General features: G+C 38.5%; 1 protein-coding gene across 1 annotated transcript in view; it reads right to left on the reverse strand.

The window, feature by feature from the left end:
- LOC133630552 (uncharacterized) overlaps positions 1 to 13,428 on the reverse strand; it is a 51,457-nt gene that overhangs the window by 37,586 nt on the left and 443 nt on the right. Inside the window, exons 2-13 of the mRNA XM_062022167.1 lie at positions 13,058 to 13,119; positions 9,087 to 9,406; positions 7,651 to 7,909; positions 7,539 to 7,580; positions 6,566 to 7,462; positions 6,446 to 6,487; positions 6,286 to 6,353; positions 5,544 to 5,575; positions 3,582 to 3,618; positions 3,479 to 3,513; positions 3,231 to 3,358; positions 1,399 to 1,516 (exon numbers count right to left, since the gene is read on the reverse strand). Coding sequence (XP_061878151.1) covers positions 1,399 to 1,516; positions 3,231 to 3,358; positions 3,479 to 3,513; positions 3,582 to 3,618; positions 5,544 to 5,575; positions 6,286 to 6,353; positions 6,446 to 6,487; positions 6,566 to 7,462; positions 7,539 to 7,580; positions 7,651 to 7,909; positions 9,087 to 9,406; positions 13,058 to 13,119 — 2,040 coding nt within the window. The remainder of the gene's footprint in view (positions 1 to 1,398; positions 1,517 to 3,230; positions 3,359 to 3,478; positions 3,514 to 3,581; positions 3,619 to 5,543; positions 5,576 to 6,285; positions 6,354 to 6,445; positions 6,488 to 6,565; positions 7,463 to 7,538; positions 7,581 to 7,650; positions 7,910 to 9,086; positions 9,407 to 13,057; positions 13,120 to 13,428) is intronic.

Here is a 13,428-nt window from a genome sequence, read left to right on the forward strand (position 1 = left end):
TTGATGTAATGTTGCTGAATGTGATTATGTCTGGCTTGGAAAAAGTTGGACTAAGTCGGGGGTCAGCAACCCGCGGCTCTTTAGTGCCGCCCTAGTGGCTCCTCGGAGCATTTTTAAAAAAGGATTGAAAATGGAAAAAGATGGGGGGAAAATGTATTTTTTAGTTTTAGTATGTTTTTGTTTGAGGACAAACATGACACAAACCTTCCCAATTGTTAGAAAGCCCACTGTTTAATATGTTTGTGTGTATGCTTCACTAATGAGAGTATTTGTTGAACATTGTTTTGTCCTACTAATTTCGGCGGTTCTTGAACTCACCATAGTGTGGACTGTGACGCAACAGTTTGTTTACATGTAAAATCTTCCACTCCTTCTTTGTTTCATTTTGTCCACCAAACGTTTTATACTGTGCGTGAATGCACAAAGGTGAACTTTGTTGATGTTATTGACTTGTCGGAGTGCTACTCAGGCATATTTGGTCAGTGCATGACTGCAAGCTAATCAATGCTAACATGCTATTTAGCTAGCTGTATGTACATATTGCATCATTATGCCTCATTTGGAGGTATATTTGAGCTCATTTAATATCCTTTACTTTTATCTTCTTTGTATATAATTTATATTTGCATGTCTCATGACACATTATCTGTATGTAATATTGGCTGCATTTCAGATAGTTGTGTGTGTGCCATGTTGTTCCAGACCACAGCAAACATTACCTAGCTTGCCAAAGATTGTAATAAATCCATTAAAAGAAGACAGCCTGCCGTTTCCTCTAACTTGGACTCACACATCTATACCTTTGGGAATTAAAAGACAGTAATTCCCAGGAGTTATCTCACCTTCTAAGTAGCCTCTTATTAACTAATGGTTTGTAATGTTGTAAAAATGTGTAAAATAAATATTAAATTTCAACATTTCTGTCAACGAAGATTTGCTTCAGCCTGCGACACATAGTAATTTTGATAGTAGGCTAATATAGCTAATATAGACACTTACATCATGTGTTTCCTTCATTATAAGACTTATACAAGGCTTTTCATTTTTTGCGGCTCCAGATTTGTTTTTTGTATTTTTGCTTCAATATGGCTCTTTCAACGTTTTGGGCTGCCGACCCCTGGACGAAGTGCACAAACATGTGGATGAACACAGATAATTAGCCTTAAAGTTCCAGACATGCAATAGTTAGCCAGCAGTGCTTATTAAAAGCAATTTCAAACTGTCCAAATTCCAGCATCAAGGCCGAATATTGGACAACACACTAATGTGGCGCCTCTGAGACTAAATCAAAATTGTTGAAAAATTCTATATTTTTTTTGTATTTTGTGTCCCATTTATGCAGCTAAGTTCAAACTACCATTATTATCTTTTTTAAAAGGCACACTGTACTGTAGTCACCATTGGAGTAGAGCGGTGTCATGGCGGCAGATGTCTGACATCAGCAGGGTATGAGCGGACCAGCTCAGGTTGGAGGCAAGCAGGCGATGAAGAGGCACGCCGGGAGAACCACACACCACTGGACATCAATAAGATATGTAACTGACAACACGCTATTATGTTCTACATATATATATATGTATATATATATATATATATATATATATATATATATATATATATATATATATATATATATACTAACCCCGTTTCCATGAGTTGGGAAATTGTGTTAGATGTAAATATAAACGGAATACAATGATTTGCAAATCCTTTTCAACCCATATTCAGTTGAATGCACTACAAAGACAAGATATTTGATGTTCAAACTCATAAACTTTATTTTTTTTTGCAAATAATAATTAACTTAGAATTTCATGGCTGCAACACGTGCCAAAGTAGTTGGGAAAGGGCATGTTCACCACTGTGTTACATGGCCTTTCCTTTTAACAACAATCAGTAAACGTTTGGGAACTGAGGAGACACATTTTTTAAGCTTCTCAGGTGGAATTCTTTCCCATTCTTGCTTGATGTACAGCTTAAGTTGTTCAACTGTCCGGGGTCTACGTTGTGGTATTTTAGGCTTCATAATGCGCCACACATTTTCAATGGGAGACAGGTCTGGACTACAGGCAGGCCAGTCTAGTACCCGCACTCTTTTACTATGAAGCCACGTTGATGTAACACGTGGCTCGGCATTGTCTTGCTGAAATAAGCAGGGGCGTCCATGGTAACGTTGCTTGGATGGCAACATATGTTGCTCCAAAACCTGTATGTACCTTTCAGCATTAATGGCGCCTTCACAGATGTGTAAGTTACCCATGTCTTGGGCACTAATACACCCCCATACCATCACAGATGCTGGCTTTTCCACTTTGCGCCTATAACAATCCAGATGGTTCTTTTCCTCTTTGGTCCGCAGGACACGACGTCCACAGTTTCCAAAAACAATTTGAAATGTGGACTCGTCAGACCACAGAACACTTTTCCACTTTGTATCAGTCCATCTTAGATGAGCTCAGGTCCAGCGAAGCCGACAGCGTTTCTGGGTGTTGTCGGTAAACGGTTTTCGCCTTGCATAGGAGAGTTTTAACTTGCACTTACAGATGTAGCGACCAACTGTAGTTACTGACAGTGGGTTTCTGAAGTGTTTCTGAGCCCATGTGGTGATATCCTTTACACACTGATGTCGCTTGTTGATGCAGTACAGCCTGAGGGATCGAAGGTCACGGGCTTAGCTGCTTACGTGCAGTGATTTCTCCAGATTCTCTGAACCCTTTGATGATATTATGGACCGTAGATGGTGAAATCCCTAAATTCCTTGCAATAGCTGCTTGAGAAAGGTTTTTCTTAAACTGTTCAACAATTTGCTCACACATTTGTTGACAAAGTGGTGACCCTCGCCCCATCCTTGTTTGTGAATGACTGAGCATTTCATGGAATCTACCTTTATACCCAATCATGGCACCCACCTGTTCCCAATTTGCCTGTTCACCTGTGGGATGTTCCAAATAAGTGTTTGATGAGCATTCCTCAACTTTATCAGTATTTATTGCCACCTTTCCCAACTTCTTTGTCACATGTTGCTGGCATCAAATTCTAAAGTTAATTATTTGCAAAAAAAAAATGTTTATCAGTTTGAACATCAAATATGTTGTCTTTGTAGCATATTCAACTGAATATGGGTTGAAAATGATTTGCAAATCATTGTATTCCGTTTATATTTACATCTAACACAATTTCCCAACTCATATGGAAACGGGGTTTGTACTGTACATACATATACAGTATACCCATGCGTGCGAGCGCCGTTTGACCCGTGACGCCTGCGTAACTTCCAATCAGCTCCTTCAGGAGCGGCCCAAGCGAGCAGCCATCGACCGGTCCGGACACTTCCACGATCACCATGCAGCTGTTCAACCTGCAAGGACAGCCCCTTTTTAATCGTATCACACACACACACACACACACACACACACACACACACACACACACACACACACACACACACACACACACACGCACACACAATGCTCCATACCTCTGATGGGTGCCGTCACATTCCAGGTGAACACCCTGCAAAACGAAATTTTACTCAGTTAATTCAGAATTTGATAAACATTAGATATTTGTTACAAAACGACCTGGAAGTGCTGTAGTATATCTGGGTAGTCTTTACACCTGCAAATAAATAATAGTCGGATTGTGTTAGCACTCAAAATCCTTCAAATTGTTACTCATTAATTATACAGAAAATCTGAAAACGATTTATGATATTAGCAAAATTTCCATTGGCGTGACATGTAGTAGGAAGAATAGCTTGTTTTTCCATTGTATTTATATCAACTGTAATATACAAAACCCAAAACCAGTGAAGTTGGCACGTTGTGTAAATGGTAAATAAAAAGAGAATACAATGATTTGCAAATCCTTTTCAACTTATATTCAATTGAATAGACTGCAAAGACAAGATACTTAAAGTTCGAACTTGGAAACTTTATTTTTTGCAAATATTAGCTCATTTGGAATTTGATGCCTGCAACATGTTTCAAAAAAGCTAGCACAAGTGGCAAAAAAGACTGAGAAAGTTGAGGAATGTTCATCAAACACTTATTTGGAACATTCCACAGGTAAACAGGCTAATTGGGAACAGGTGGGTGCCATGATTGGGTATAAAAGCAGCTTCCATGAAAGGCTCAGTCATTCACAAACAAGGATGGGGCGAGGGTCACCACTTTGTGAACAAATGCCTGAGCAAATTGTCTAAGAACAACTTTTCTCAACCAGCTATTGCAAGGAATTTAGGGATTTCGCCATTTAAGGTCCGTAATATCATCAAAAGGTTCAGAGAATCTGGAGAAATCACTGCACATAAGCGGCAAGGCTGAAAACCAACATTGAATGCCCGTGACCTTCGATCCCTCAGGCATCAAAAACCGACATCAGTGTGTAAAGGATATCACCACATGGGCTCAGGAACACTTCAGAAAACCACTGTCAGTAACTACAGTTTGTCGCTACACCTGTAAGTGCAAGTTAAAACTCTACTATGCAAAGCGAAAGCCATTTATCAGCAACACCCAGAAACGCCGCCGGCTTCGCTGGGCCCGAACTCATCTAAGATGGACTGACGCAAAGTGTAAAAGTGTTCTGTGGTCTGACGAGTCCATATTTCAAATTGTTTTTGGAAACTGTGGACGTCGTGTCCTCCGTACCAAAGGGGAACAGAACCATTCGGATTGTTATAGGCGCGAAGTTCAAAAGCCAGCATCTGTGATGGCATGGGGGTGTATTAGTGCCCAAGGCATGGGTAACTTACACATCTGTGTAGGCGCCATTAATGCTGAAAGGTACATACAGGTTTTGGAGCAACATATGTTGCCATCCAAGTAACGTTATCATGGGCGCCCCTGCTTATTTCAGCAAGACAATGACAAGCCACATTCTGCACGTGTTACAACAGCATGGTTTCATAGTAAAAGAGTGCAGGTACTAGACTGGCCTGCCTGTAGTCCAGACCTGTCTCCCATTGAAAATGTGTGGCGCAATATGAAGCCTAAAATACCACAACAGAGACCCCGGACTGTTGAACAACTTAAGCTGTACATCAAGCAAGAATGGGAAAGAATTCCACCTGAAAAGCTTCAAAAATTGGTCTCCTCAGTTCCCAAACATTTACAGAGTGTTGTTAAACACAGTGGCAAAAATGCCCCTGTGCCAACTTTGTTGCAATGTGTTGCTGCCACTAAATTCTAAGTTAATGATTATTTGAAAAAACAAATTTAGTTATTCAGTTCGAAAGTTAAATATCTTGTCTTTGCAGTCTATTCAATTGAATATAAGTTGAAAATGATTTGCAAATCGTTGTATTCTGTTTTTATTTACCATTTACATGACGTGCCAACTTCACTGGTTTTGGGTTTTGTAGAAATATAGGCCTTATTTCACAATTTTCATTGTTTTTCTTTACTAATTGGCACAAAAAGTGAGTCATCTGTGGTCTAAAAGCCTCTCAAGGTCGCTTCACTTTAATCCGTCATCAATCAAAATGCAGCAATCAATATTTTTGTTGTTTGTGTACAATTTGGAAGTTGTGAAAGACTTACCCTGACATGGGGCTACATGGAAGCCTCGACAACTAAAGAAAATATTTGTAAAAAAGAAAAACACAATTAAACATGCATTATTATTACATATATTAAAATATATATATATTTTTTTACCAGCAACAACAAAAAAGAAGGTATATTTCGCAACAGGCCACAAAAGTCTGCAATTCCACCCTCAAACCAGCAGATGGTGGTAGAGGTACCTTTATATACAACAATACAGCCGTCCTTCACCATCTTGTGCTTCTAATATTGCGACTTGACTACATCGCAGATTTATGGGGACATTTACTTTTTTTTTTTTTTTAACATCCATCCATCCATTTACTACCGCTTGTCCCTTTCGGGGTTGCGTTCTACAATTTGTATGTCTTAAATTAAGCATTTTCAAGAATAAAATTATAAAGTATTGACCACTAACCAATCAGAGCGTGCTGTTCAGTATCGTGGCCACTGATTGGCTCAGCCTTAGGAAGCATTACTATATTGGATTGAAAATGTAAAGATGACTAAATGGTGTTACGTCATGCCTGGATGGCTCTCATAATGTTTAAAAAAAGTATTTAGAAGGTCGTAATCACTTTTTTTATGATCTAGCTATGAAAATATTAGATTTATAATTAATAAGTCCGAAAGGGACAAGCGGTAGAAAATGGATGGATAGATGAAGTCCTACTTTGCTACTTTCATGTACGGAACCAATTAACATTAATAACCAACTGTCATAACTCATACTTACCAAATGTTGTAGTGCGTCCACGTTGACGGCAGCACTGTCGATATTAACGCGCATAGCAAAGAACTGACCTAAAAGGAACAATTAATAATAATTATTATTAAATTAGCTATATTTTTTTACATATATCTTAGGGAATTAGTTATACATTCTTCTAACTCACTTGTCGTGTTGCAAGAAGCAGTGCAGTCACACGGTCGGGGCCCTAAAAATTTAAAATAAAATTACCACTTAGTTAATATTTTGGTTCTAGTTTTTTTTTTTATAATAAAGTGACGCCCACCTGACAGGGTTGAAGGAGGAGCCTGGGTGGTGCTTGACACCTGATTGGTCGAGCTGGGGCGAGAAGACGGGGATAACGTACTAGCCGGAACTTTTTCGTTGGTTGTTGTTAACGCAACAAGTGGGCGGGGTTTTGGTGTGGTTTCTTGAGCAGTAGGAGGAAGCTGGGTGCTGCTGGACTCCTGATTGGCCAGGCTGGGGCTAGGAGGCGGGACTAAAGTGCTGGTTAGGACGTCTGCATTTGTTGCCGGAATGAGTGAGGTTTGGTCAGCAGGCGCGAAAGACCTTGTAGGAGGAGCCTGGGTGCTGCTGGACTCCTGATTGGCCAGGCTGGGGCTAGGAGGCGGGACTAAAGTGCTGGTTAGGACGTCTGCATTTGTTGCCGCAATGAGTGAGGTTTGGTCAGCAGAATCGAAAGACCTTGTAGGAGGAGCCTGGGTGATGCTGGACTCCTGATTGGCCAGGCTGGGGCTAGGAGGCGGGACTAAAGTGCTGGTTAGAATGTCTGCATTTGTTGCCGCAATGAGTGAGGTTTGGTCAGCAGGCGCGAAAGACCTTGTAGGAGGAGCCTGGGTGCTGCTGGACTCCTGATTGGCCAGGCTGGGGCTTGTAGGCGGGGCTAACGTGCTCGTTGGGATTTCTGCACCTGTTGGGTGGGGCACTGTGGTGGGCGTGGTTTGGTCGGCAAGTGTCGGAGACTTTGTAGGAGGAACCGTGGTGATGATTAATATCTGATTGGTCAAGATCGAGCTAGAGGGCGGGGCTAATGGGCTAACTGGGATTGTTGTCGCCAGCAGTGTTGTTGTGGGCGGAGTCATAGGTAAGGGTTTATCGACATGGCCACTAGAGGCCGCTATGACTGACGGAGGCTCACTAGTGTCCATTGTGGAGGTCAATACTTAAAAAAAACAAATATGAAAATATAATGAGCGAGCTGTAGGGGAAAAAAATGGGTTGTTTATTGGTCCACTTACAAGGTGGAGGGGAAAAGGGGTGTCCAAGTTCAGGCGTTTGAGCTGAAAGGATAAATGTGGTTAAGATTGAATTGTTCTTCCATTTTATTAACTAGCAGTACTTATACGTCACCACAAGGGAGGCCGTCGTCCGTCTGCCGGGCCCGAGGACTGGTCACGCCCCAGAAGTGGGCGTCCCAGCCGATCACGGCGCCGTCCTCGCAGGCGCCCCGGCGGGCCAGGTCGGCCCACATGCGGAACATGTAGACCTCCAGCCGGCCCAGCGCCGCCCCGGGCGTTTGCCGTCGGGATCGGCAGCCCAGCCACAGGGAGCCCGATGGAGGGATGGCCTGGGCGATGACGGTGCGTTCCGCCACCAGACGTCCATCCAGCTGAGAGACAATTTTGGACAGTTGGTTTGGACACAAAAGCTTTCAAATCCACCAGGCTTCGCTACATATCTTGAAATAAAGCCACCAGTGATGGATTCCGTTACAGCAGGGGTGTACAAAGTGCGGCGCGGGGGCCATTTGCGGCCCGCAGCTAATTGTTTACCGGCCCGCCACACATTCTGCAAAAATTGCAAAATTGATAGTATTGCAAAAATTTAAAAAAAAAACATTTAAAAAAGTGGAATGAGGTGAAATCTAACGAGAAAAAGTTGCAATGTTGATACAAAGCTGCCATGCAGGCTGTTTTTTTTTTTTATTTTGTTAGGGACCGATGTCCCTTTGGGACAGAGGATCCTATTGAATTTCTAGCGTTTTATTATTATTATCTTTCTTTCTTTTTCTTTCTTTTGCCATTGCTCAAAAAAAAAAAAAAGACAACAAATTTATGTTATAATGAATTATTGACCCATTCAAGGCTCCAATTACTTCAAAAATGTCACTTTAAAATTTTTTATGTGGAAAAAATATTGTATATATTGTGTGGTTGCCATATAAAAACATCAAAGATTTCTTTGACAAAAGAGCATGAAAACAAACAAAATAATAGTTCAAACGTAAAATCCACAGATATATCTGAAGTTGATCTCGTAACTTAAGTGTTGAAAGTAAAAAAAAAAATAAAAATAAAAATGTCACTTTATGAGTGGGGGACCTTTTGAATCCCAAACATATTTAGTGGGATTTTATTAATATTTTCACTGATTTCTCAAAAATATTAAAGAATTAAAATCAATGGTGTCCTGCATTATTGATCTTTTAGAGCTCTAATTACTGAATACTGCATGTTTCCAGTTTTGCTATAAAAAACAAAGTTGTCTTTGACAGAAAAGGCATAAAACCTTTTTCTTTTTTTACTTTTTATCAACCTGAAGTTGATATAGAGATTTACTGTAAGCGTTAAATAAATATTAATAATAATAATTTTACTTATTGTTAACGTTTTAATGACTGAGACCCTTTATGGTCCCCGGGAGCCCTAAAGGTTAAAAAAAAAAATCCATATATTTTGTTATGGTTTGAAAATGAAAAATATCAAAATGGCCCCTGCATGCTTAAATTTTTCCGTGTGCGGCCCTCAGTGGAAAAAGTTTGGACACCCCTGCGTTACAGGGTTTACCTCCAGGCTAAAGGAGTTCCCGGGGACGTCCCTCCTCAAGCACACCCTGTGCCAGCGACCCTGGGCGAGTCTGACCGGGAAGCGATGTCTGACCCCCAGCAGCCACCCGTACAGCGCCCCCGCATCCCCCTCCAGGCCCAGCTCGGGCTTGGGGACATGGGCCGAGCTGTAGGTGTAGGCCACCCAGGCACCGGGGTCCACCACGCGCACGTCCACGCACACGGTCATGCGGTAGAGCAAGGGCATGGCCGTCCTGTCCTGCAGGGTCCAGTGGTCCTTGCAGCCGTGCAGAACCGCCTTGGTATCCCCCATGAAGTAACCTTTGAGCAAGAAGAGGGGAAAGTTGTTAGTTTGAGTCCTAATAGATGAGCCTATTAAGTCTCTAACTGGGGTGTGAATGATGCTACGTGAGATCCACCTCCTGCTACACAAAGACACCACAGATTTGTTTGGAAATAAAAATGATTGTATATGTTGTATATGAAAAATAAAAATGATATTACTTGCAAAGCCATTTTTAGGTGCTACCTGAACCAAGGTTTTTATTTATATTACAAATGATTACATTATGACATTTTTCAGTATAATAATAAGCTAAAACTGTAATAATAAGTACTAGTGTCCTGATCCGACATTGATATCGGTCTGATATCAGCAAAAAAACAAGTCTTGGATGATATTAAATAGCCTTTAAAAATATTATTGAGTCTGACATATTACCGTATTTTCCAGACTATAAGGTGCACTTAAAATGAATGAATGAATGAATGAATGAAATAAGTTTATTTCGGTCATATAATCAACCATTAACCATTTTGTGTGACCAGTTTAACAGTACAGATTATACATATTTAACAATCATACACATTTACACACAAAAATGAAATAAAATAAAAAGAATGACCGAAAAAGGAATAGGCTGAAGCCAAAGCTTATATTTGCCTATCCTATACCTCCACTAAAAATAACATTGCCTGGAACATCAACGTTAAAAAAAAATCAACGGGATGAAAGTAATTGTTACTATATTTTATAATGTTCAATTATTTCACCTTTCAAGGTTTTCTTAAACCTTAACAAAGAACTACATGTCTTCAACTCATCACTGAGCTTGTTCCACCATTTAACTCCTAAAACTGAAATACATTTGCGTTTTATATTTGTTCTTACTTTACATATTTCAAAAATCAATATCCCCCGTAAATTATAGTTTTCTCCTCTTAATTGAAATTACCTAAGAATACAAGCTGGAAGGCTGTTGTTCTTCGCTCGAAACATCATTTCCATTGTTTTTAAAAACACAATATCTGAAAATGTTAACACTTATAAATAATGGATTGGTATGTTCATAGTCGCACGCTTTGTGTATTATTCTAATGACCCTTTTTTGAAGTTGAATTATTGGGTCTATGTTTGTTTTATAAACATTTCCCCAAACTTCAACACAATATGTTAGATATGGAAAAATAAAAGAATAATATAACATATGCAGACATTTCTTATTCAGCATGTGTCTTACTTTATAAAGAATAGCAATGGATTTGGATATTTTTCCCTTTATATATTCAATATGCGGTTTCCAACTTAATTTATGATCAATTATTATTCCCAATAATTTAGTTTCATATACTCTATCAATTTCCACTTGATTTAATTTTAATTTTGCTTCACAATTTGTCCTTGCACCACTAAACACCATGAATTTAGTTTTCTTATCCTTTTTTTCCCTCAAAACTCGACAGTGTGCCTTATGACCCAGTGCGCCTAATGTGCGGAATAATTCTGGTTTTGCTTACCGACCTCGAAGCTATTTTATTTGGTACATGGTGTAATGATAAGTGTGACCAGTAGATGGCAGTCACACATAGGGATACGTGTAGACTGCAATATGACTCAAGTAAACAACACCAACATTTTATATGTTCCATTGAAAATATAGAACATTACACACGGCGCTCAAAAATCTATCAAAATGTTTTAGTACGACTTTGGTAAGCTACGAAGCCGCACCATTTGATGGATTGTACTGTGCTTCAACATACGAGTATTATTATGGTGTATGTGTATAAGGTAAGACATATCATCTGGTGTTTTATTTCGCAATATTATGCAAAAGCAACTTTTCTTACCTTCTGGTACCTGCTGATCTGTATTTGGGATCTGCATGAGTCCTGAAAAATTGCGCGGGTCCGCCTTTGTAGTCCGTGCTAACCCCGTAGTTGATAAGCTTCTTCTTTTTCTCTATCTTCTTGTTAGGGGACATTCATCCTCTGCTGTTGCCATTTCTAATATAAAGTAGTGTAAATTTCTTACTTATATCTGTCAGTAAACTCGCCATAAAAGCGCTAAAACATACCGGTGTAGTGACTTTACATTATTCACCTAAGGAAATTTAGTTATTAGAGAGTTTGCCTTATAATCCGGTGCCCCCTATGGAAAATACGGTACTTACACATACAAAGTCTTCAAGGCAGAAGCGTATTAGAAAGCATTCAATAACAAAGGTGTACGCATCATTCAACTTACGTGAGCCTTAATTAATTACTTGGTGAAAAAATACCACTCCACTTTGATTTAAAGACTGCATAAGTATGTCATAAGGTATAGTGTTTTTCATATCGACCATTGTCCTCTGAGTAATTTTACTTGATCAAACCTTTTCTAACATTCCACACTACATAATAAATGTATGTACTTTGATTTGTGATGATATCGTATTGGTTTAATATCGGACTCGGTCAATACTCAAGGACCCAGTATTGGGTATTATATCGAAAGTGAAAAGGTTGTTTTACGACGCCCCTAATAATAGCATAATACATTATTATTTATATTGGAAATCTATACGGTACATGAAATATTTGAAAAACTACAATCGCCAAAACATTTTAAGGTGTTATTCGAGTTTTCATAACATTCCTCTATTAGGTTTTAGTGATATTACAAATTACATTATTATTGAAATTACTTTGTAAATTATGATTTTATAATAAAGTATAATTACTTGTAATTTAATAATAATTAATTATAAACACATATAATTTCATAAATATTATAACAACACAGTGATAGTAAAAAAAATCCTAGATAGTAAAAAAATAATTAATAAAATTAGTAATTTATAGTTTCATAAAAATGTGTTATAAATATTAAGCTAATAATAATAAAATAACGATATAACAAATTAAAATAACTAATATACATTTGGAAAACCTTTTTTTAGAATTATTTGTATTTATAAATTCTTAAATATTATAATAATAATAATAAATAATAATTTAACAAGATATTTTATAGTATAAAGTATTATATCGAAAGTGAAAATGTTGTTTCAGGACACCCCTAATAATAGCATAATACATTATTATTTATACTGAAAATCTATATATAGGTTAAGAACCACTGCTCTAACCCTAACCAAATAACTCTAAATTAAGTGAAGTGAAGTGAATTATATTTATATAGCGCTTTTCTCTAGTGACTCAAAGCGCTTTACATAGTGAAACCCAATATCTAAGTTACATTTAAACCAGAGTGGGTGGCACTGGGAGCAGGTGGGTAAAGTGTCTTGCCCAAGGACACAACAGCAGTGACTAGGATGGCGGAAGCGGGGATCGAACCTGCAACCCTCAAGTTGCTGGCACGGCCACTCTACCAACCGAGCTATACTGCCCCAAGTCTTTGTTACTTAGAATATGTTTACCATACTAAAGTGTTACACTATAAATATACTAATACTAATAAGAAAACATATAAGGTTAATGAAAATTTGTAAATTATAATTTCATAATGATTAATTATAAATACTCATAATTTTACACATATAATAATAATAATACAACAACTTAAGATAAGTAATATACATTTGGAAATTATAAATTCATAAATATAATAACAATACAATAATAATAGTAATAAAATGACAATATAACATATTACGATAACAAATAATATATATATGTAAAAAGTACCTGAGACTGAAGAGGCTCCAAGTACACAAATCCAGAATACCTGAAGAAAAATGTACATCCTTCTGCAAAGACAAGGACAAACAAGGACAAACGCATTGAAATATAATCTAGCAGGACATTTTTCAGCTCTCTAACGCGGACAAAAGCTGTAACTCCGTCCTCACTGACTTCCCTAAACTTGTTGCAGGAGGACAACACTTGTTTGTTGTAACTTCCTCCTTATTGTGTCGCGTTCATGATGTCAACGCGCATCTTCTCGTCAGGTCAACAAGCTCGGAGGCCGCAGGGCCGGGTTGTTCCCTCAGAGCACATCCACACTTCCATTTACTATCAGGGGGTTTTTTCTTACATCCTTCATTGTCTGTGCAGCA

This window comes from Entelurus aequoreus, linkage group LG15 (genome assembly GCF_033978785.1).
Source record: "Entelurus aequoreus isolate RoL-2023_Sb linkage group LG15, RoL_Eaeq_v1.1, whole genome shotgun sequence".
Classification (NCBI taxonomy): domain Eukaryota; kingdom Metazoa; phylum Chordata; class Actinopteri; order Syngnathiformes; family Syngnathidae; genus Entelurus; species Entelurus aequoreus.